This window comes from Pelodiscus sinensis, chromosome 3 (genome assembly GCF_052426305.1).
Source record: "Pelodiscus sinensis isolate ZL-2025 chromosome 3, ASM5242630v1, whole genome shotgun sequence".
In the NCBI taxonomy this organism is placed as follows: domain Eukaryota; kingdom Metazoa; phylum Chordata; order Testudines; family Trionychidae; genus Pelodiscus; species Pelodiscus sinensis.
Genome location: NC_143054.1, coordinates 48,202,289 through 48,227,608, shown reverse-complemented (window position 1 = coordinate 48,227,608; position 25,320 = coordinate 48,202,289). Strand labels below are relative to the sequence as shown.

Genomic DNA, 25,320 nt, shown 5'->3' with positions numbered 1-25,320 from the left:
TTAGTTATGTAGTTTTTACTATTTAAATCAATAAAACACATCTGAGTAAAGCCAGGCACATTTATAAGTGTTTGAAGGACTGGGACTGGAGCTAGTAACTTTGCTCCCAGTATCACATCAATAGTGAATCCAAAACCAGAATGAGCTTGAAGACAGAGGTCTTCTCCCTTTCTGGGTGGCCTCTCAATCAGCACAGAGAGACTTTGACAAGGAAGACTGGAAAAACTTGCAGTGATACTGCCTGGCTGTGTCTACATTGGCCCCTATTCCGTAATAGGGATGCAAATGTAGCACTTTGGAATAGGCAAATCCGCGGGGGATTTAAATATCCCCGTGGCATTTGCATTAACATGGCTGCCGCTTTTTTCCGGCTTGTAGATAAGCCGGAGAAAAGCGCCAGTCTGGACGCGATCCTCCGGACAATAAGCTCTTTTCCGGAGGATCTCTTATTCCTACTTTCAAGGAGGATCGCAAAGACTCCGAAGAACATGGCTCCTGCACTCCTAGAAAGGATGAGTTTCTGTGATGAGCATCTATTTGAAGGTGCAATTGTAGTCACCTTCACCTGACGAGAATATGATTGTGTAAGTGACTGAAAACTGCAAGATGGTGATGCTCTCTTGACAAAAAAAAACCTGAGCAGTACTAGATGTCAGCGAAAGCCTCTGAAAACTGTGACCAAAAGCTGAGACGTCTCAGGAGATGTAGGTGAAATGACTGGGAAGAAAAACCCTTACTTTCTTAATCATGTACTGTAGATGGTACCATTTTGACACTAGTTCAGAATTCCAAAGTGTCTTAGTAAAGGTCTCAGTGTGCAGAAAAGGGACATACCAAACTTTAGGACATTGAAAGAGGACGGACATAAAAAGGTACATAAATGCTGGATACACAGGTCATGAGAGCATGATGAGAGAAAGCCAGTTGAGCATCAATCATGTTAAAAAACAGAATCTAGGTCAGTGGGGTAGAACACAGTGAATGGCTTTGCAAAACCTTTACTTTGATAGAATTTATGGAGAAGCAGACAAAAGTGTTCTGATCTGTATCAAGTTACATTTATACTATGTTCAGAGAATCAGAGAAGATTAGGGTTGGAAGAGACGTCAGGAGGTTTCCTAATTCAACCCCCTTCTTGAAGCAAGACCAAACCCCAACTAAATCATCCCAGACAGGTATGATTCCCTGAGAAACCTGTCCTTAAAAACCTCCCAGGATGGAAATTTGAGGTGAATGATTCACCTGTTACATACACATACTTGTAGCTCTCAATAAGCTAGCATTAGTATAAATAGGAATGTGGCCATAGGGGCACAGATAGCAGCAATAGAGGCATAGCTTAGAATGTGTGCTCACCAGTTTAATGTATGTTTATGTTTTTCATGGTTAAGGCTAAGGATCTGTTGCCACCACCAGTGCTACCCAGGCTATGCTGTTATTTATAAACACGCTATCTCAGTGAGCAGGTGTATATCTACATTCTGATTCCATGGGTGCTCTGGGGATAGTACACCCAAGGAAAAATAGTGGGTGCTCAGCACCCACTGACAACCCTATGATCAATGCCTTTTCCTCCTACCAAAGGGGCAGGAAGAGGTGAAGCGGGGTAGGGCAGGAATTAAGGCTTTTAGGAAGGGATGGACTGGGGGCAGGGCTTGAAGTGGAGCAGGAGTTGAGTAACCCCTAAGGAACTGGGGAAGTCAGTGACTGTGTGTATGTGAGCAGGGGAATCATACCTTTAGTTTAGCTGTATCTTCAGAGGAAGAGAAGGTCAGAAAAGGAACCCTATGACTGTTTGAGACATACATCTTGATGGTGAGCATCAGCATCAGCAATATGAAACAGATGCACATGAAAGCTTTTTACTTGGTTACAAATGAAGAAAAATAGCAAAAGGTTTTGTGAATCCAAAATGACGCATGTGTACAATGAACGATGGAAAAAGCATTTGCTTGTTGGAAAGTGAATTGAAAAAGATCCATTGAATCAAATCAACTGCTATTGTTGATGTTTCTTAAGAAAAAGGATGTCTGTGGGAGTTTTGCCTGCTTGAAATCCGCATGATTACCAGTATGTTGGTATTGGTTGATGAGGACTACTGAATTCACAGCCAACATTTCAAATTGTAGAAGCAACCCTAACAGAGATAAGCAGAAGTAACATGCGCTCTTAGAGTATGAGATCTTAACAGTCTTGTTATTCTGATGTCCCATAAATCTCATGAAAATAGAGCTCTATTTCAAAATTTGGGCTGTTTAGATAGCACCAAATTTTGAAATAGGATAGCTTGAATAAGCTACACCATTTGCATAGTTCAAATTGCGTAGCTTATTTCGAGCAACACACTACTGTGTAGATGTACCATTATTATTACTGAATCTAGACAGTTAAATCTGACCACAGATTTCTACAGTAGGAAAAATGTAAGAGTACAAGAGTAAACTGACAAAATAGCTGAAGTTACATAATAGTTAATTCCCAGCAAAAAATAACCCAGTGTGTCTAGGTGGATACTGATATTAATTATTAGTATGCACTGAAGCAATGCCATGGGGCCCCAGTCCGGACTAGAACTGCATTGTGCTAGGTACTTCATGAACATAAAACAAAACATGGTTGCCACCTCAAATAGTTTGCAATAAAAGTGGGAAGATTTTGAATTCCAAGCTTGGCATACCCTAGTATACGTAATTTGATAACACAATTATTCCTTGTGCCAGAGTGGGACATTGAGAGAAGATTCCTGTGCACAGTCATAGGGCCAGATTGTACCTGGTTTTATTGTATGTGCTTAACAATCACAATCCATGTGCTCTGTGAGGGACCACAAGCCCCATGGCCAATGATTATAACAGAAATCTCAAAGGAAGTAAGGAGAAACAGGAAGGACTCTGAATCCTCTCCACTTCTCTACAGCAAATCAACAAAAGTGGAACACTTTTGATGAGAGCAGCACTTCTTTCATGCCCCTAGAACCTCTGGACCAGATCCTCGTGTGGTATAAATCAGCATCCTTCCATTAACTTTAGAGGATTGGCAATGATTTACCCCAGCTGGGGATCTGGCCCATTAAACCAGCCTCAGTCACAAAGGTTCTGGATCTTTCTGCTGCTCCTACTTTGCCAGAGGTGTAAAAAAGTTTTGTTCATAAGAGGAATAAATGGGTGCTAGCTGAACCTCCAAGTAAATCAACAGAATTTGGCCAATTAGCAGTCCCTATGCCCTGAACCTTCAGGAACCTCAAGATCTTGCATTAATGTTGAAACATCACCAAAGCTGTGAAATAATAGGAGGGGTTACAGTACTGTAGTTGCACAAACAATTGAATATGCAGTCCAACAGCTACAGTGCTTTAATGCAAATAGTGTGCAAACCTTTTTAGTGACTTCAGATCATGGAAATTAATTGTGCAGTTTGCAAAAGAACAATTAATTGTGTAGTTTGCATATTATTATTACCCTTGACAACTCTCACACTTTGAACTGGATTTTTGCTAACTTAATATCTCTCCAAATTATATTAATATGCATATTTTTTGAAATGCTGAAAACCTATTGAACATAGTGTTCATTAGAAAAGAACATTAAAGAGGTTTTTTTTAAATAAAAGACCAGAAAACACAAAAGTTTAAGTGAGTCTTTAAGAGGAGAGGGAGCTGATGTAGAAAATCTCAGCAATTAAAATACAGGTTGAACCTCTAGTCTGACACTTTCTGGGCCAACAACATCCATGGTCCAGCATGCTTTTAGTTAGCCAGATGTACACTTATAATGGGTTTGGCCAAGTTTACCACAGTCCCATAAAGTTTGTTTACAGCCACCAGTTATGGCTCTCAGTGTTCTGTACTATTATCTAGCTCTAATTTACCCCTAAATGTTTTCTAAGAGCCCAGTAAGCAGTGGAAGTGTCGGTAATGCTGCTAGACAATATTCATCTCCAGTGGTCTGGCAAGTTCTCTGGTTCAGGTCCTGAGGGTGCTGGAGTAGAGGTTCAACCTGTACTGCTAAACTTACTATGATGTCGACTAAGCTGACTCATTATAAGACTAGGCTTAGCTAAGGTTACTTGACTGAAAAATATACTATTTGTCCAACCAAGTAAACTTTCCCCTCTGTAGTTTACCTGCCAGTCCACCCAGACTTTGTACTTCACCTTTGGGATCAGTGTTAATCCTGATGCAGGAAGAGTAACGGTACTCCGAATTAGGGGCTTTAGTTCGAACTACCTAGCCCGTGCCACGTGTAGCCGCGGGCAGGGAGTCCGAACTACTGGGCATTTAAAAATGGCAGTGCCCGGGAACATGCAAATAAAGCTCGGTATATTTTAATCCCGGGCTTCATTTGCAAGTTCGAATGACTACATTAGCCACCCTAGTTCAAACTAGGGTGGCTAGTGTAGACATACCCATAGGCACTTGAAGGGGGTTACTAGTTTCTCAAGCGAATGTAGACCAAGTGGCTGTCCGGCTCACTGGCTGGGAGTTGTTTCTCCTTTACTGTTCTAACCTCTTCTGCACCTTCTTTTTCTTCTTGGGTTTTGAGGTGGAACAAACTCACTTCTTGAGTCTATGACTGGCATTCACTGTATTTCATAGATAAGCTCTGGCTTCAGTGTCTTTCCCAATATTTAAAAAAATCGCAGAACAGCTTTTTTAATTGAGTCTCATTTTCCTTCTATTCTAGATAGTCTATTCCAGAGAGTCTTATGTTCCAGACATGTGTTGAAAAAATGTTACTCGAAATCTTCTGTTTTTTCCATATAAATATGTCCTGTTATTTGTACAGTCTTGACAATTACATAGGAGATTATCTATCATTTCCTGGATCTTTTTTGTTTCACATAGTCCATTCTTATGGTTCATTACTAGAAAGAGATTCTTAATTAATCCACAATGGCCTGTTCAAATTTGCTCTTCCTCTGAGAGCCTTGATTATATGACCATTTTCAACTACTAGACATAATTCATGATTTTTTTCCCCCTTTACTCCCTGTGTTTACAGTTCTTGCCATTCCTTCTTTTGCTTTGATTAAGTGTTTACATTTCAGTTTGCTTAAAGGGAACTGAATGCATTTTTTGCCTCTTTGTTTGTCAGTTCATTGCCAGCTATTCCTAGATATGCTGGGATCCACACTATCATTACAGTAAAATCCAGTTGTGACAGTTTGGTTGCTAGCAATAATATTACATTAAGTATTTTGTTTCTGCTATTAGACTTGCATATTGTACATTGTCTGCAGCTCTGAAAAGGCATCTGACAGGAAGACCATGGCAGTGGGCTGAATAAGCAATACACAAGTTAGTGCCAGAGATATCCCCATTGACTCTGTTGTAAATACTGAGATAAATGTAGTCATTATGGCTTACTTTGTTTGAATGCAGGCACACAAACATCTGTTCCCACTCTGCCCATTTCATCCTCTTCAAAGCCAATAATTGTGTCCCTGCTTATTTATGTCTTGTCTCTTTCTGTTCCTCCCTCTTTATAGTTGGGCTTGACCTCATCAGTCACCACATGTGTTGGTGTGTTTCTTCCATGACTGGCATTTCTTAAAACTGAACTGGGATTTTGGCTTGTTTTATTGTCTGGAGGCAAGGAGAGTGGTAACAGTTTCCTGCTTGGCTTTTCATGGTGTTTGTAGACACCCCTGACATCATTCCCCTAGAAGAGTCCATAGAAGGGAATCCTTGCTCTTTCATCATAGCTCTGTTAGGATGATGTAGGTGGGGCCCCTTCACACATTGATATCTTTGCTTCGGTGTATTGGTATTGAATTTTTCTTCCTCCAAGATGGACTCCAGCCCACCTGAAGACAGAATGGTAGTCAAGGCAGAGGGGAAGCTCCATCCTGCTCAGAGACAACCCCACCAGCCCAGTAGATACCTCTTAGGTGAGTGACTCTTGACTCTGAGAAGAGATGGGGATCATGTAGGGGCAGAGTTATGCTGCTATAGCTAAGGGTCTTGGATTGTTTTAATCCAGCTCTGAACATCAATCTTATACAGATGGTCACTCCTAGAGGCCTGTAGGAATTAATTGGACACAGGTGCCTTTTGTTGGCTCTTGGTACAGAAGTAAATTTCACTGTCCATGTAGAATACAATGCCTTTTTCACAGATAACATTTTAGGGATAGTTAGTTAATTACAAAACTTTCTCCTGAATTATTCTTTAGAGATCAAAAGGATTATATGAGTTTAAGAGAACATAATGAATAATAATTTACTAAGTAGACTACAAGAACATTTAAGAAGCCTTGAATTTAAGTTTGATCAGAGCACAAAAGAAAAGTGCTATAATACTAGAACTGAGCAAATAATTGAATTTCCTGTTTTATAGCTGAACAGAAAAAACAGAAAAAATATTATGTTTCTAAACCCAATCTTTTTTTAGGGGGGAGGGGCAAGTGGAAGTGTCTCAAAGGGTACGTCTAGACTACAGGCTTCTGTCGACAGAAGTTTTGTTGACAGATACTGTCGACAAAACTTCTGTCGACAAAGAGCGTCTAGACTACATTGAGTTCTGTCGACAAAGCAAGTTGCTTTGTCGACATGGTAGTGTAGACGCAAAGGACAGTTTACATTCAATAACACCTTCTGTCGACAGAAACTCTGTCGACAGAAGGTGTTATGCCTCGTAAAATGAGGTTTACCAGTGTCGACAAAACTGCAGAGTTCTGTCGACATTATGTCGACAGAACTCAGCGGTAGTGTAGACGCAGGTATAGTTTTGTCGACAAAAGTCCACTTTTGTCAACAAAACTCTGTAGTCTAGACACACCCAAAATGTCAATTAGAAGTGAAAAGTCTCAGAGAGGTACCCATGTTAGTTTATATCTCCAAAAACAATGAAGAGTCCTGTAGCAACTGAAAGTATGCAGGGGCAGCCCGACACGGGCTGCCGGCAGCTGGCACCCTAGGCAGAATGCGCGATTGGCGCCCCTGCCTCCACAGCCCTCAATGGCGTGACATCATCATGGGCGCCTGTTTAACGTGGCACCCTAGGCGATGGCCTAGTTGGCCTATATGCACAGGCTGCGCCTGAGGGTACGTCTACTCTTGTTCCCTAGTTCGAGCTAGGGATGCAAATGTAGGCAACCAAAATTGCTAATGAAGCGGGGATTTAAATATCCCGCGCTTCATTAGCATGATCTCGCCGGCACGTTAATCCGCTCAACAGCTGATTCGAACCAGAAAGTGCGCGCCGGGATGCGTTCGTTCGAACCAAACACTTTGGTTCGAATTAACATTACTCATCATTTTTTGAGGAGTAACGTTAGTTCGAACCAATGGGACTTAGACCTGTGTACACTAGAGTAGAAGATTGACCTAAGATACACAACTTCAGCTACATTAATTACTTAGTAGCCGTCAAAATATTTTAAATTGCTGTCCATGCAGCAGGAGATTGATGGGAGTAAACAATTCCGTCAATTTCCCTTTTCCTCATGAGGAACAGGAATATCAGCACCGAGAGGAGATGCCTTCAGAGTTCAATTTATTAATCGTAACTAGACCCACTACATTGAACCCAGGAATATCAACCACAGCAGCGTAGACCTTCCGTGTAGTGTAGATACAGCCTAACAGATTTATTAGGGAATAAGCTTTTTTGGGTAAAACCCATTTCATCAGATGAATTGGAAGGGAGTTTATAGAGGCATGGGTATATATTTGGACAACAAAAGAAAGAAGGTGCTTGTGTAAATGAGGTTAATCAAGTTAGGGTGCATTCACAGCAGTTGATGTGCAAATGTGGATATCAAGAGCGAGGAAACTGCCTTTGTAATACTTTAACCAGGTACGATCCTTATTCAATCCTAAAATGATAGTATTGAATTTGTAATTGAATTCCAGTTCAGCTTCTCCCTTTGTAATTGAGTTCTGAAGTTCTTTTGTAGAAAGATGGCTACTTTTAAATCCATTACTGAATGTCCAGGGAGATTAAAGTATTCCCCTATAGGTTTATATATGTTACTATTCCTCACATCTGATTTCTGTCCATTTATCCTTTGGTGTAGCAACTTCCTCGTTTGGCCAATTAAAAGTGAAGTATTAATGGTTAATTTAGAAAATACTGAAATGAACCTTTCTGGCTTTTTTTTTATTTTTCTATCTTTTTTATTCAGACAAAAGTATTCACTGGATTTCACTCAAATTTGTAAATAGGTTGGGTCATGCCAAAATTTTATATTTCATCAAATAAACCACTAATAAATAAACAAAATTCTCCTACCTTTAGTTAGTACACAGTCAGATAATTTAGGTGTCATTATTTCTGAAGTTTCACCTCCTCTCAACTCTGGCTAGTAGGAAGTGGGAAAATCCTGATGGGATACTAAACAAAGGGTGTGTCTACACAGCACCCTAAACTCAAAATAAGATGTGCAATTTATGCTAGGCAAATTGCATACTTATTTAGAATCTATTTTGAAATAGCTTATTTTGAAATGTAACGCTTATAAACAGCACCAAATTTTGAAATAATGTGCTATTTCGAGCCATCCCTTAACCCTCGTGCAACGAGGTTTACTGGGATGGCGAAATAGTGTGTCTGTTATTTTGAAAAATATTTCAAAATACTGGGTGGCTTGTGTAAACATGCTGGGTAGCTCCTTGCAGTGTAGACGTTCCCAAAGAGACTGATTCTGATAAAAGCCAGACAAACTGAAAAGAGACCCTAGGAGAAACAGAGAAGGGTTGGGGAGAAACACAAGCTGATTCTCTGATTCTGAAGTGGGGTCTGAGCTTAGCTAAAGACTGATTAACCTAACAAGGAAAGGCTAAGTTTAGGTATAACAGAATATGTTTGGGTGTCTATTGTTTTAACCCTTTTCTCTGCTTCTTAAATGTCTATGAACCAATAATACATTCTTGATTTTGAAGAAGCATTCTTACGATAAAAATACACGGGCCATACAAGATTTTCAGAGATGTTCAGTTCCCATCTAGACACCTAAATGAAGTGGTTAGATTTTCAGATATACTCAGCTGCCAGCAACTTTTTAAACAATGAGAGGGGCCGCATGGTGTGCAGTTTTGTAAATATGAATGACCATTTCGGGTGGGTGTCCAGAGGACAGCTGAATTCTTATGAAAATGTGACCATACAAGAACAGGTTTCATGTTCACGTTGCTTAGAAGTGATCAGGGCCTAGTAATGATTTGTTTAGAATTATGGTAACCAAAGTATATTTATTGTTTCCACATTCAATATGCCATAAATTAAAATGCTGGACAAACTATTAATATCTATTTGTCATCATTACCTCTTATCAAATATATTTATATTCTCTCTCTCTCTTTTACTTTCTCTCTCACACACACACGCACACACGCACACACACTTTTTTCGCTGCTGTTTTATTATGACCATGTCCCTTGTTTATATTTTTGCAGTATATCCCTTTAACTTAAGTTCTTCAGATGGGGAATTTCACCCCTAATTCAGGGGCCTAAACTGTCATCCAGACATTAATTAAAGGCCATGTTAAGGAAGGGCTCAAGAATTCAGAGGTCTTTGTGTGGACCCTGAGCACTATGTGAATTTTATGACTTTGAAACATATCCTTTTTTTAAGAGGAATAAGGGATCTTTCGGAAAAGGCTTTATTTTCTGAAAGATCCCCGTCTAGACTGGCACTTTTTTCCGGCAAATCTCCGAGCCGGAAACAAGCGGCAGCCATGTTTATGCAAATGAAGTGGGGGGGATTTAAATCCCCACTTCATTTGCAATTGCGATGTGTCGAATTTGCATCCCTTTTACGGAAAAGGGATGCAGTCTAGACACAGCCAAGGAATGCACTGTCTGCTCTATGTAGCTATCCCTCCCTTCTGCAGTGTAATCCATGACTGTGAAAGAGTAGGCTGGATTTGTCCAATATTTCACAGAGCATTTACTACATAACCATAGAACAGTTTGAAGTATGGGAACATATTCCAAGTTCTCATTTATGAAAGTTACTTAGGGTATGTCTACACTAGCTCTTTAGTTCGAGCTAGGTAGGGTAATGAGGGCAAGAGGAGTTGCAAATGAAGCCCGGGATTTAAATATCCTATTAAAGATCCTAAATATTAAAGATCCTAATTCAAACTACCCTTACTCCTCGTGGAATGAGAAGTAACAGTAGTTCGAAGTACGATCTTTAATTCAAACTACCTATTCTGTGCCGCATGTAGCCATGGGTACGGAGTTCGGACTAAGGGGGATTTAAAAATGGCGGCTCCTGGGAACATACAAATGAAGCCCGGGATATTTAAATCCAGGGCTTCATTTGCAACTCCGCTCGCCCTCATTACCCTACCTAGCTCCAACTAACGAGCTAATGTAGAAGTACCCTCCATGTTTTCCTGGTCCCATCGGTGGTTCTCCCAGGTATATATTTTGTTCTCTTATCATAAAATGTGAGCACTGCATAGTTATAAAATGTGGTAAGTAATCCAATAAGCACATCTGAAGATCTTGCACTGTTTTAACTCTCTTCTTCCCAATAACTAACTTGCATTACTATCTTTGACTGCTTTACTTTCTAAGTTACATTTAGGGACAGGAGCTTGTCGTTTTTACTGGTGTGTTAAGTTTACACACACACACACATAGTGTTATAAAATGATAGGTAAGTAGAACACACCCGAATCCTTTGCTAAATAACAGTGACATTTCTACAGGGTTCCTCTGATGGAGATTTACTTCTGCTTTATGGACCAGATCCGAAGCTAATTCTAGCCTGTGGAAAGCCTCCCAGTGACTTTGATGGTCTTTCAGTTGGGGATTACCAGCACAATGTACAGCAATATTTCATTATGCTGCTAAAGAAAGAGTTTTGAATTTCTGGTGCCTCATTTTTTCATAGTGACTCTCTGCTGTTACAAACCAAAAGGAGACCTGTACAGTATTATTTCTATAGTTACCAACTGCTTTTTGTAGTTAAGAAATTTTTTTTCTCCCTAATATTTCTCAACATTATTTGAAGTTTCCTTTGGGGTGGAACTTTAAAAAAAAAACACTATCAGTTTTTTTTTTTAAATTCTGAGGCCTTTTTAGACAGTTCTATTTCATCTGACTTTTTCCCCAATTGTATCTTTGGCCTTTTCCTCCCTTCCCTCAGTAAGCATATTTTTTAAAATTATTTATCCATTTGTATGCTTTTTAAGGCTATTTCTGTACTTGCAGTTGTATATTTTTGAACAGTAAATACTCTTTCAAGAGATAGCTTTGTGACTGGCAAAAAAACAAAACAAAACACAAAATATCCTTCCAAAGCAGTCTCCTGAAAATCAAATGTCAGCCTGATGGTTTCTACAGTGGATATACAATTTTTGACTGACATATATTCCGGGAAAGAAAAACCTAGAAATCCATAAATCAATCTTTTGAGACTTTGAGCTTTGAAATTTCAATCCAATTAGCCCAATTTGTCAAGAAATTTGGATCAATACTTTAATGCCTTAGAGTGTATGGATTTTTCTACTCTGTATTTCACCTAGAACAGGCCACTGTTCTTTGTCTTATCAAAATTTTAATGAAGGAGAATCTGAGCTTTGGTGATCCTAAGTATACCTATACATTTATCATGGCTACCCTTATAGCTCAGGGAACTGTGCATCACAGTTATGTAACTCTTTTTTGTCCCCTTTGAGTTCACCTTCAGGTAACAAGAACTTGCACCTTACCTATAAGTGAGTGGTACAATCACTCTCAGGCTGGATCTCTGGGTTGCAGCCCCAGTTCCCAATCCTATTTACCCAAGATGCCCAAGTCATTTTGGCAGTAGTAAGTTTTTTGCTCTGGGAATCTGTAAGGGTATGTCTACACTAGCCCCCTAGTTTGAACTAGGGAGGCTAATGAGGGTGACTGAAATTGCAAATGAAGTACGGGATTTAAATATTCCACGCTTCATTAGCATGTTCCCAGGCGGTCGCCATTTTGGAAACTGAGTAGCCCTGAATAACTACCTGCATCTACATGCAGCAGCGAAACAGGAGTTCAAAGTAAACCCCTTAACTCAAATTAGCTGTTAAACCTCATTCCACGAAGAGTAACAGCTAATTTGAGTTCGGGGGTTTACTTCGAACTCCTGTTTCACTGCTGCATGTAGATATAACAGTTATTCCGGGCTACTCAGTTTCCAAAATGGCAACTGCCCGGCAACATGCTAATGAAGCATGGGATATTTAAATCCCGCACTTCATTTGCAATTTCGGTTGCCCTCATTAGCCTCCCTAGTTCAAACTAAGGGGCTATTGTAGATGTACCCTAACAGTGACTGATTAGTGACAAAGGGTATGTCTACACAGCAAAGTTATTTAGAAACAACAGCCATTATTTAGAAATAACTTTACTAGCATCTACACAGCCAAACTGCTATTTTGAAATTAATTTGAAATAGCGGAGTGCCTATTTTGAATTTGGTAAACCTATGAGGAATAACGCCAAATTCAAAGTAGCTATTTCAAAATAAGTGCTATTTAGACACTTATATCGAAATAGGGGCCTTCAGCTTTCCCAGGGTTCCCTGGTGGCCACTCCAGACTCAACCAAGAACATTCATCTCCCTTCTCCCTCCCCGGAGCATTTAAAGGGGTAGACTCTGGCTACAGTGCCTGTGCCAGCTCCAAGCCTGCCAGCCCAGAGCCAGCAGTCACTGCCCCTGACCCAGTGGCCCCAAAACATGAGCCAGAAAGCCACTGGCAGTCAGCCCTCCACCACTACCCAGGAGCAGTCTGCCAGCTCCCAGGAGCCTGCCAGGGCCCGGAGATGGGGGTGCCTTCCTGGTCCAGGAAGGAGATCGTGGACCTTATTCAAGTTTGGGGGGGATGCCCCAAACGTCCATGATCTCCGCACTAGATGGAGGAATGTGGCTGTCTATGGCAGGATAGCTGCCAGCCTGGCTGCCGAAGGCCGCATGAGAACCCAGGAGCAGGTTTGCATGACAATCAAGTTGGTACGGTGAGACCCCCAACCCTGAGCCCTGAGCTTTCCCTCCCGCTTCTTCCCCTTGCTTCCCCCTTCAAGCTCCCTTCTCCCAGGTTTCCCCCTCCGCTCTCCCACCATCTCTTCTCCCCTCTCCCACCTCCATTCCCCAGTCTCATTAGAGTTTCATATCCTCCCCCCAGTTTTGTTAAATAAATAGAGTTTGTGTTCATGAAAATACATGTATTTTATTTGACATCAGAAAGGTGGGTTAGGGAGGATTAAATTGAAGGACTAGAGGGAGGAATGAGGCATAAACCCCCAGTGGGGCAGACCAAGGAGGCTCTTAGTGCTTTTCAGGGTGGAAGCTTTCTCGCAAGGCCTCCTGGTTACTGACAGCCCCGCAATGGACCTCCTGGATGGCAGCCTGTAGAAAGTGCAGCCAGGCTTGCAGCAATGCATCCACAAGAAGCACCAGAGTGCTCAGGAGCAGCTCTGGCTCCATGTTACAGAGTGCTGTAGTGTCCCGAGTGAGGGCAACCAGAGCACGCAGAGACAAAATCTTTTGCTGGCCCTCATCGAGGTAGGCAAGCAAGCAGGGAAAGCTGAGAACCGGCTGTCCGGATGTGGGGGTGGGGGTGGGGGTGGGGTCCCTTTAAGCACAGGCCTCAGATAGCCTCAGGCAGCAGCCACACAACGTAACTCCTGACATGATGCCCTGCTGGACCTGGTTCCAGCCAGCCTTAAATGCGATTCAGCATCCACTCAGTTGGATGTGCTATTTCAAAATAGCAAAAAGCTATTTCAAAATGCATTTTGTGTGTAGACGCATTATTTCGAAATAACTTATTTTGAATTAACTGTTTTGAAATAAGATATTTCAAAATAACGCTGTAGTGTAGACATACCCTTAGAAAACAGTTTCTTTAAAACAGGTAGATAGCACACAGCTCAGAAAGCTAACACAAAGAATCCTACACACGTCCCCTTACCTAAATTTTAGTCTTTCCTCACAAAGATTTGCAAGTTCCTGTCTACTGAGCTAACCCCGTCTCTGGAAGGAAGAAGCAGATTGTCCTGCTTACAGCATACTATGTTCTGTGTCTCTTTTAATCTGGGTGTTAACCTCAGTCAGCTGACAACCACCTCCCATAGTTTGACTGATAGTTTGCTGTGCTTTTATGCAAATATTATTGAACTAAAATTTAACATTAAAAATACAATTTGGAATTTGCACCAAATTTTTTCCTTTTAGTGGTTTTAGAAGTGAACTAACTAAAAGGTATTGCCTTAGTCTCAGTTTTTGAAAACACTTATTCTTTCCTCTTACACACTAACAATTGCAGTAGACTTTCTATGATCTTATGGTACATCTAGACTATGTTCTTTTTTCAAAAGGAAATATGCAAATTCAGTGCTAATTTGCATATCTTCTTCTGATCGCTTTTTCTAAAGCGTTTTTTTTTCAAAAAAGAAAGCAATTTAGATGAGGTTCTTTAAAAAAAAACCTTTTCCAAAAGAACCCTGCAAAACTCATTTTTTGAGGAAGAAGGGTTCTTTCGAAAAGGATTTTTTTTTCTAAAGAACTGTGTCTAAACTGCTTTCTTTTTCAAAAACATTTTTTTCGAAAAAGCGATCAGAAGAAGATATGCAAATTAGTTCCAAATGTGCATATCTCCTTTCGAAAAAAGAATGTAGTCTAGATGTACCCTTAGTGTATAGTTTTAATTAACTATGTAGCACCTAGAATTGCAGTATAGTTCACTTCCTCTAGGCCCCCATGCCAAACATCAAAGTACATTGAAACATCTTGGCTAATACACATTGATGGTCCTATCCTTCATGATTTTATCTAGTCCTTTTTTGAGCCCTGTTACAGTTTTGACCTACACTACTGTCGTGTGATTTGCTTTATTTTAAATCTGAGGGAAACCAGGAGACACCAGAAAGGCTTAACCACTTCCTTATTTATTACAAGCCTTCAAGCAGTTAATATAGTCCTTTCAGTTTTGTAAGCCAAGCAATTACTACACAATTTAAACCTTAAATACTATAAATTTTGAAAGCAATTAATACAATAGAAAACAATACAAAAGCAATTAATATAATATAATATAATATAATATAATATAATATAATATAATATAATATAATATAATATAATATAATATAATATAATTATAATACATAAGCCTATGTTTTATTGCAAGCCAGTTACTACAACCTTAAACTCAATTCACGTACAGTTCACCTGTACCATAGCTTTACAAATGCCAGAGAGGAGATCGTTGCCTCTTTATATTCCCAGTCCTTGAGGCATCTGCAGTTGTTGCCACCAGCATGAATGGTTACTACTTCCTGCTGCAATGAGCAGGACCTCTGGGCAAATTCTACTCCCTACCTCCCAGCTACGTTTTTGTGAAGCTTGTTTTTATAACACAGCAAGACTTGGTCGTTTCACCCATAGTTGCCACTTACTTTATATGCTAACATTAGTTCCCTGTTTTTTAAACTCTAATGACACTGACTTTATTCTGGCTTATCTTTGCAGACCCAAATCATGCACAGCTATCTTAACGTTGTTTACCCATTTGTGGGAGGCATTTCTGATAAATGCAAAGTGCATCTGTTATTTTGCTCCCTGTTCCCGCAAGCTGTAGCAAAATTCTGGAAAGTATCAGCCATGCTTGTTATTTATAATAACACTTAGTAGTTTCAACATTTGCTTGTTATTTACTGTGGTCTTACCCAAGGCCTAGGGCAAGAGGTTTCATTTTGGCATACTTGAATAGCCAGCATGCACATTTGCACCAGACTATAGCAGGGCTTTGGCTTATGGAGCCATACTGTCAAGCCATCAGTCAAGACTTTGGTCAAAGTAAGGCCATGAAGACTCCTCCACAACAATATATTCTGCCAAAGGGTTCCATAACTTGAATATATGTTGTTTGAAGAAATACTTCCTTTGGTTTGTTTTAAACTTGCTGCCTATTAAGTTCAATTGGTAATCCCTAGTTCTTGTGTTAAGAGAAGGACTAAATAACACTTCCTTATTCACTTTCTCTATACCAGTCAAGATTTTACAGACCACTATGACATCCTCTCCTAGGGCATCGCTACACTAGGAAATTATTTCAAAATACTTATTTCAGAAATACTTATTTTGAAATAATAACTCCAGAAATAATAATTTCAAAATAGCATGTCCACACTATGGGGAAGCTGCAAAATTAGTCTGAGGCAGGCTCCGTTAACATGGATGCACTACCTTGAGTTAGAGCCTGAGGAAGCACTGGGAAATAATTAGTTTGAATGACTCTGTGGAGTAGTTATTTCGAAATAGCAGCACCAGAGTGTCTACATTACTGCTATTTCAAAATTAGTGTTATTCCTTATGGAAAGCTGGAGTTATTATTTCAGAATAACCAGCCTGTTATTTTGAAATAATGGGCTTGGTAGTGTGGATGCTCCACTTGTTATTTTGAAATAAAGGGAGTTATAACTCCCTGTGTATACCAGGGCTTAGTCATCTCAATTCCAAGCTGAAAAATCGGAGTCTTAGTAAGATCTCTTCATACAGAAGCTATTCTATAATATTAATAATTTTTGTTGCCCTTATCTGTGCCTTTTCCAATTCAAAACTATCTGTGCCTTTTCCAATTCAAACCTCAAAGATTAATTATTCCCCTGTAACAACCCAACAAATAATAATGAGGCCTCAGCCAGGAGCATACAGTTCCACCAAATCAAGGTCAATAGTATTCAGGGTCGTATTGCCATTCCCTTTCATTTACTCAGCTTCTTTTCCTCGGCTGAAATTTATTGTCCCCTAAATAAATTCCTCCTAGGACATATTTATATGTTAAGTTGCTAGTGGCAATATTATTATCTGAGTATGTTAAACATCTGAAATTTAAAAACCATTGTACAGGTAATAAATTTAAAACCAGAGGTATCAGTTGTTGAAAGAGGGTGCCCTGTTCACATCCTGAGCAAAATTTCCATACAAAGTTCATTCCTTGTATTTCAAGGAGATATAAATTATCTCTTTCACAACTGGTGAGGTCTCCAGGTCTAATCCCTCCCCGGGGTAAATGTGTATTTGAATAAATGTTCAGTCTGGATTGACAAATATTTAAAACATGTTCTGGTCAGCTTACCGATGCCTTGATTCATTGCTATAATTAGCTTACACTGGCCACAGCAGATATAGGAAGACATGTCAAAGCATAGGGAGACTGTAGGGGTGTTCAGTGGATAGACCCCCAACAGAGAAAAATTAGTAGGTCAAAGCACCCAGCCAAACGCTCTCTCTCTTCCCTCCCCTGTGGCACCTCTCATCCACTAGTTGCCCCCAGATCAACTCCTCCCCCTCACTTCCAGGGCCTCTTGTCTGCAACAGGCTCTGAAAGGGAGGAGAGTTGATGGGAAGTGGGTGGAAAAAGGCAGGATGGGGCATAATAAAGGCAGGAAGAGAGAGAGTGAAGACTTGGGGGAAAGTGTGGAATGGAGGCAGGGTCTAGAATAGAGTGGGGTAGAGCACTTCCTGGCAAGAAGGGAAAATGACACCTATGTGCCAGACCAAATTATGACTCTCTCTGTGCCCTGCCCTGGGTGCAAGTTAGCACTGCCTGGAGCTGAACTCTCTGTCACCAATGAGCAAATGATAACTTACAATTAACAAAAGTTTTAATCATTATATCCGTGCCTTCCCTTACCCCGTTTGCTTTCCCATCGTCTTACATGCTTATGTGTCCCAAATGTAATTGGCTATTTTTAATTCTAACTATTCGAAATCTTTTCATACCTATGATAGGGGTGTCACCAACTCGTCCAACCATTTTGTTTGTGATGCCTCCAGTTGATGTTGCACAAGCCAGGTTACCTTCACAGTCTATAGCAACTGCACCCACTGTGTCATGAACCCTAGAACGCAGAGAAAACAGTACAGTAACTCCATGTTGAACAGCTGCATTGCCAGAAGCATCACTAAACAATAACCATTTAGCACATAAAAATAACACTTAGTACATAAAGAGAGCTTTTCATCTTCAAAGAGGTCTACAAACATTAACTAATTAATCCTCATAGTGTGCCTAGGAGGCAGGTAAGTAATATTAGGTCCTTTTTTTCCCATATGCAAAGATAATACTTGGTTTGCATAAAAAAAAGAGAGAGTCAGGGCCGGAGCATAGATTATATTTTTTTTAATATCTGAAGAGCTGTTTCAAATGTAGCCTGCTAGGACACTGAGCAGAACAGAGTTGGGAGGGTATCTCCCTATTTTTGTATACACATATTCAGGTGGGGAAATATCTATTTTGACTCAAAGCTATATTAAACAAATATTTATACAAAATATTTATGTCAAAATTATATATAATACATGTATTTATTACATTTGAAAGTAATACAATGTAAAATGTTAATTAAAATGCATAAAAATTAAAATAGAATAAGGGAGGGGGCTCTGATAATATCAGGACAAGTATTTGCTCCTACCTACAAACGTATTCATTTTCTTTCATTTTTATATTCATTTTCTAATTAACAAGTGTTCTGTGATTAATTTCCTGCCCAACTGTCAGTAGTAACCATGCTTTAGTGAGGCTGATATAATATTTATTGAATTTGCACAATATCCCTTCTAAAAAATGTTACTCAAAACTACTTTCCTTTGCTATGGTGTCTTTCATAAAATGATCTCAAAGTGCTTCACAAACGTGAAGCCTCACAACTTTACTCTGTGTGACATACATTAACACTGTGTTAAGACCAGATACCTTGTGTAGAGAATTGATAATACAGTCCTCCTTTTTTTCTGCCAGTAGCAAAGGCAAAAATGACATCACTAACACAGATGAGAATTGAATTAGTTTGCAAAAATTAAATGATAACTGTCTCTTAAGGTTTGCCCTTTTGTACTAGTTTAACATACTTGGGGGTGGGGAGGGGGGTTAGTATATTTTCTATATTAGTCCAGAAAATGTCAGCCGTTTCTATACATATTCGATCCAAATTGAAATTATTTTGTCTGATATAATACTAGTAAATGAAGATTACTGTTTTGGCAGTGAGGGACTGAAGCAGACATACTATATTATCATGAGATATTCATTCTATGTTGGCTTGCCACAAAATCCAAAATAAAGTTGCCTAAGAAATGTGTGAAGTTTTCTAAGCAGACAGCTTTCCATAGCGATATATATTAATGTTATTCCTTGTTATAAAATAAAACAATATTTAATGATTGTCCAAGGGATCCGGTCCCATCTACATAAATTAATGTTGTTATTATAATGATGTACCATTTATATTTCAGTGCCAGTGAGACTCCATTCAAGATCAGAGCTTGACTGATCCCTGGGGATCATCTTAAATTCCTTAATTTTCATAGAAATTTTTGATAGTCCACCTTTTGATACTAGACCAGCTTTTTGTATTTCGCAAATACACAAATATTGAGAAAAAAAATGTCTTTTAAGTCCTTATTCTTGTTCAGAATGGAAGTAAAAGAGCTGAAGTATCACAAGATGCTATTCTTGCAAAATGTTTAGACCACATAGAAACAAGAAGTAATGATGCTAAATTTCCATCACAATTTAGCAGATTAAGGGAACTAAATCATCTCTGCTTTAATTCCGCAGATGTTGGTCAAATTAAAGCAGGGATGATTTGGTGGCCATAAAGATTTGAATACAGTTCAGATAAGTATCCAGACTTTCAGGTCCTAAGCTAATCCAATTTTTTCAAGCTTCTGAGGTTTGATTGTCAATAGTTTTTAGCCTACTGATCTTTGGCCACGATTCCTCAGCACTTTCTGTGAATCAGTAGGTGAAAAGTAGACACTAAATATTAAAGCATCCAAAACCATTAGTCACTTTGGGTATGTCTACACTACCCCGCTAGTTCGAACTAGCGGGGTAATGTATGCATACCGAACTTGCTAATGAAGCCCGGGATTTGAATTTCCCGGGCTTCATTAGAATAAAGCCGGCGCCGCCATTTTTAAAAGCCGGCTAGTGCGAACCCCGTGCCGCGTGGCTAAACGCGGCACGGGCTAGATAGTTTGAACTACGTAGCCATTCCGAACTATCTGTACTCCTCGTTCCACGTTCCTCGTTCGAACTATCTAGCCCGTGCTGCGTGTAGCCGCGCGGCACAGGGTTCGCACTAGCCGGCTTTTAAAAATGGCGGCGCCGGCTTTATGCTAATGAAGCCCGGGAAATTCCCTTTGAGAACTGAGACCTTAAAGTACAATCACTAAAGCATGTCCACACTACAGGGAAGATCAACGCTGCTACAGTTGATCTTCCAGGGTTCAATTTAATGGGTCTATTGAAGACCTGCTAATGCAAACTGAAAGTGCATCCTGGTCGGTGCTGGTACGCCTCCTCACAAGGAGTAAGAGAAGCTGACAGGAGTGCTTGCTCCCATTGATCTCCTGTTGTGTGGATGGTGATTTAAGATATGTCGACTCCAGCTACATAATTAATGCATATCTAAGTCAACCTTTCCTTTTAGCATAGACATGCCATAAGACCTCACTCCAATGCTCACTGAAGTAATAAAAAGACTTCCATTGACTTCAATGACCAGTAGCTCAAACCTAATACAAAGTCTATTAAAGTTAGTGTAAGTGCTTGAGTCAGGATCAGTGTGATTAAACATATTCTCTTATCAAATGGCGAACCCCAACACTCACTGTTATCCATGAGAGCTCTCAACATTTCCAGATTGTAGCCCTACAGAAGAAAAAGGTTGAAGCTGTTTTTCTTTGCTGTGACCTTTTCTAGATGATTACATTACATTTTAGCTGTGAAAAGCTGGCCCAGTTGAAGTAAGTAGGTTTCTAGCTGACTAACCAGCTCCATATTCATTGTCTTTCTGAAACATATGGACAGCAAGGGCTCATGGTGTTTTGCTCTTCTGATGTAGAATATTTAATATCCATTTTAAGCCTGTAAAGTGTGTTCAGATATTATGATGCTGTGTAACTTATCAACATTTTTAATAACAATAAAGTAAAATAATATTTTAAAATCCATTATTATTCAATTAATAACACTTTTCAATTATTCAATATATGTACATTTTAAAAGCAAACCATAATTCCAATTTCCAAACTTCTAATTTTCATTTGTATCTTGTTACACTGATAAATTATGTTTATAATTAAAAATGAAAATGATCATTACAGGAAAGAAATTGTTTGCAGAGAGGTGTTAAAATTGATTTTTGTCAGGGAAGCACACCAAACACATTTTAATAAAGCAGTCAGACTGGGATTGGATGCAAGTTCTGCGACTGGCACATTTAAAGATTAGCTCCCCTCCTCCACAAATAACCCCCTTGTGTTGATTTTAATTGCAAATTGACATCATTAAAAAGATATGACCTTACCAGGCTCATGATTCAGATCACGCATACTTTATATGAAATTTCATATTACTGCTAATGCATTACAAATGATTACCTTGTTCAACTTCTCAGAGGTTAAACAGACTTTCTTATACTGCACAATGAAAAATAAACATAATGTATACCTATCTTTGAGGGGGAAATGTGTTTTAGCTTTTTCTTTCCAATTCTCTCTATAAGCACATGGCTTTCTAATGGAAATTACTGTCTTGCAAACGTTATGTGGAACAGAAATTAATATATGAAATGTATGTACACAGGATCTCACTACCCCTCCTATTGCATCTGGCTTTTGTGCACATAATAATATAGACAATGAGTGATCACTGGTGCATCTAAAGAGCATACAGGTCAAAAACTCTCAGAAGCAAATCTGGCTTTAATCCATCTTTGAAGTCTTCTGATCCTGGGTCATATGGATGCCCAGCTAGTCCCAAGTTGTCCTTCCTGGCTGTTCTCAGCAATATTCATTGCTAATTGCAATGACAACTGCTTCCTGTTTTAGGTATCTATCTATTGACTTTGATTTTTATCTGCTTAGGTTTAAGTACCCATTCTCCAGATACTTAATGATGCTCCATCTCCCACCCCCTTCCCTTTTTCTTTCTCTCCCCTCTCCTATTTATTTTGAGTTTTCATATCCCCAACTCTTAACTCCGGTCATCTGAAGAAGTGGTCTGTGCCCACAAAAGCTCATGATATCATCTACATGTTTCGTTAGTCTATAAAGTGCTGCCAGACTATTTGTTGTTTTTTTCTGTAAGGGTATGTCTACTTTTGCAGCCTATTTCAGAATAGGGCTGAAAATGTAGGCATTCGGAATTGCAAATCAAGCCTGGGATTTAAATATCCCGTGCTTGATTTGCATCTTCCCGGCTGGGTGCCATATTTGAAATTTACATGCCTGGAATAACTGCCCGCGTCTACACACAGCAGTGAAATGGGCGTTTGAAATAAAGCCCTGTTTCGAACTACCTGTTAAACCTCATTGCAGGAGGAATAATAGGTAGTTCGAAATAGGGCTTTATTTCAAAAGCCCGTTTCACTGCTGCGTGTAGATGCGGGCAATTATTCCAGGCTTGTAAATTAAAAAAAAAAAATGGCGCCTGGCTGGGAAGATGCAAATCAAGTGTGGGATATTTAAATCCCGGGCTTGATTTGTAATTCTGAATGCCTACATTTGCAGCCCTATTCCCAAATAGGCTGCAAGTATAGACATAACCTAACAGACTAACTCGGCTACCCCCTGAAACAACTGTTAGATCAGTTAGACATTGCTGGAGTCAGGTCCCCTTTTCTACTGCAGCAGCTGCAATCACAGGAAGAAGAATTTCTGTAGTGAGGATCCCTCTACACAGGGATGAGCTTTCCCACTGAGGCCAGTTCTAGGGATTCATATTAGTGGCCAGAAGCAAAACAGCCCTGACACAGGGAAGCATCTATGCCAATAGTTTGGTTCAAAGGAGCATGCCCATTAATGCAGTGTTTATTTTTATATGTATATATGATCTACCCAGTATTATGTAAACATTGTATAATATATATTAACATATCCTGTAAATTATTTATAATATTTTACAATGTTCTTGGCTTCAACCGGGCAATTTCTATAAGTGCTTACAAGAGTTGTGCATCTGCAGCCTGGTACATCAAAATAGGATATATTCTTAAGCATGAAAATGACTTCTATAGAGAAGGCTGTAAATGAACTGTGAAAGCAGAGAGGACAAGGGAGCTTTCAAATTAAACAGATTCAGAGGCAACAAAGAAACATGTAGTTTATATTGACATAAGCTAAAAATATAATTTTTATGACACTTTTCAATAAAGCTTTCACAATACACGTTTTGTACAACCAAATGATCACTGAGAGTGGAATGATTTGTATCCCTTTAGAATTAAAATGAGCACCCAATTGATTTGTGCTTGTTATTTGCACTCTGCCTTTCTCTGCAGTCATTCCATATCAGCTCAGCTAAAAGCCCAGAATACAAGATAACTATGTGTTCCTTGATTCTGTAATAACTGTAAATTTCATTGTTTTAAAAACACATTTTTGGATATTAAAACTGGTGTTTTGTGCAAATTACATTATTACTTGCTTAACCTTAACAGTAAAATAGCTTTTTACCACCTGACTAAACATTTGACATTTTGAAAGGTAAGTGCTATGTTGTGTCATAAATAACATCTTTAGGTTAGGACACTACTATTCAAATCAAAGCAAAAGGGTTGAACAAAAAAAGATCACCTCAATTCAAGGACAAAATAAAAGACAGTTGACTAGAAAAATCTTTCCACAGCTTGTGTTAGTGATAGGGTCTTCAGGGGAAGATTTGTCTGCGCCAAGGGGGATCAAATCACCTGTCAGGTTTCTGAAGGGACACATCAATCAGATTTGACATGTTGCTGATTGCTCCATTAAATCATCACTGTGGTCTTGATTTGTCTCATCAGGTCAGATTATTTTTTTTAAAGGCATGAGATGGTAAACTGCTTTTCAAATTTTCTGATTGAAGCCTCTCCAAATAAATCTGCGTTTTTCATTGAACTAACCTAATGGACCATAAAGCTCCATCCTAATAACAAGATATTTTAGAGTAGACACTGCTCTCCTGTTAGGCATGCCAAGTAGGAAATGTAGGAGATGAAGGGGGGAGAGATTTATTAATACCTACCTTGTGTGTATGCAAAAAAGGTATTTTCCACAGATTTACTGTTAGCAGTTAGATCAGAGGAAACAAAAACAAAATAAAACAATACAAAACACAACCTCTGGAGAATCCTGGGGCTTCCAACTTGCAGTATTTCCCCTCTAACAAAGTAGCTTTCTATGGCTCTGAGCTGTGTAGCATATTACTTCATTACAATCATGAATCATCTATTAATATTTTGTACATGTGCTCAGAGACTGAGGGTTATGATTTTTTAATAAAGCTAAATAAATGAATATATTAAACTACCAATACTTTAAATATTTTGTGCCTCACTTCATGTACAAGGATGGCATATGTTTTATAGTATATCATTCCTAAGCCAATGTTGGTGCTCAGGGCAGAAATTAATCTTTTCCATTCCTCTCTGTCATTTGCTGCTGATTCCGCCTGCTTAGTGGTGATAACAGCTGTTGTACCCTCTGTAATATAACAGGTTTCTGGGGTACTACTGAGAAGTTCAAATCAGGGCAAATTGTTATAAACAGGACTACTTACAGCTCAAGACTGGGGGTCCTCCACTATAAGGCACACCAAACCAGTCACAAAGAGCACTTCTCTTGGCCACACTGGCCAGCAAGAAGACATACAAGCAATCTCTTTAGAGACTGCAGGTTCTCCAGTGCCATAACCAGTACCCCTCCTTTCATACATGAAAGGTTATGAAAGCCAGAAAGGCAGGGCAGATGACTGTTTTGCGGGGGCCCGGGCAGCGTAACTCTGCAGGGCCCCCCCTTTGCCATGGCGCATGCACCATGACGCCATGCGCATGCGTGGTGGCACCACGGCGCATGCGCGGGGCTTTTTTAAGCGCGGGGCCCGGTGCAGCCGCCCCGTTCGCCCTGCCCTATATCCGCCCCTGCAGAAAGGTTCTCCTGATCCTAAAGGACTAGTCACATTCCGAGGTCAATATATACCTCAGATCTCACCCAAAAGAGCACACTGTGCTAATCCTTTAGAATGGCGGTTCTCAAGCTTTTTGGTCTGTGGACTACTCCACTCAATGCAGACTTTTCCGCAGACCACCATCCAACCACTTATGATGACAAAATGGTTGCAGTAGGGGATGGAGGTGCATTTTCTGGCAAGGAGGTAAGATGCAGGAGCGGGTTGGGGATGGGGAACTGGCCAGGAGCTTGGGAGCAGGATAGGGATGTAAATATTAATTTAAGAATGTAATTGTGTCACCACTAAAAATCCTAGCAGTTTTATGCACTGCAGGCTCTGCAATATAAAGCTTAAATAAGCTAAACTTCACAAGTTTATTATAATCCAC

At 39.6% G+C, this 25,320-nt stretch overlaps 1 protein-coding gene across 1 annotated transcript in view; it reads right to left on the bottom strand.

Annotated features, from left to right (window-relative positions):
* The window catches only part of LOC149524645 (isoaspartyl peptidase/L-asparaginase-like), a 73,003-nt gene that overhangs the window by 37,330 nt on the left and 10,353 nt on the right, over positions 1–25,320 (bottom strand). The window contains exon 3 of the mRNA XM_089776924.1: positions 17,717–17,898. Coding sequence (XP_089633050.1) covers positions 17,717–17,898 — 182 coding nt within the window. The remainder of the gene's footprint in view (positions 1–17,716; positions 17,899–25,320) is intronic.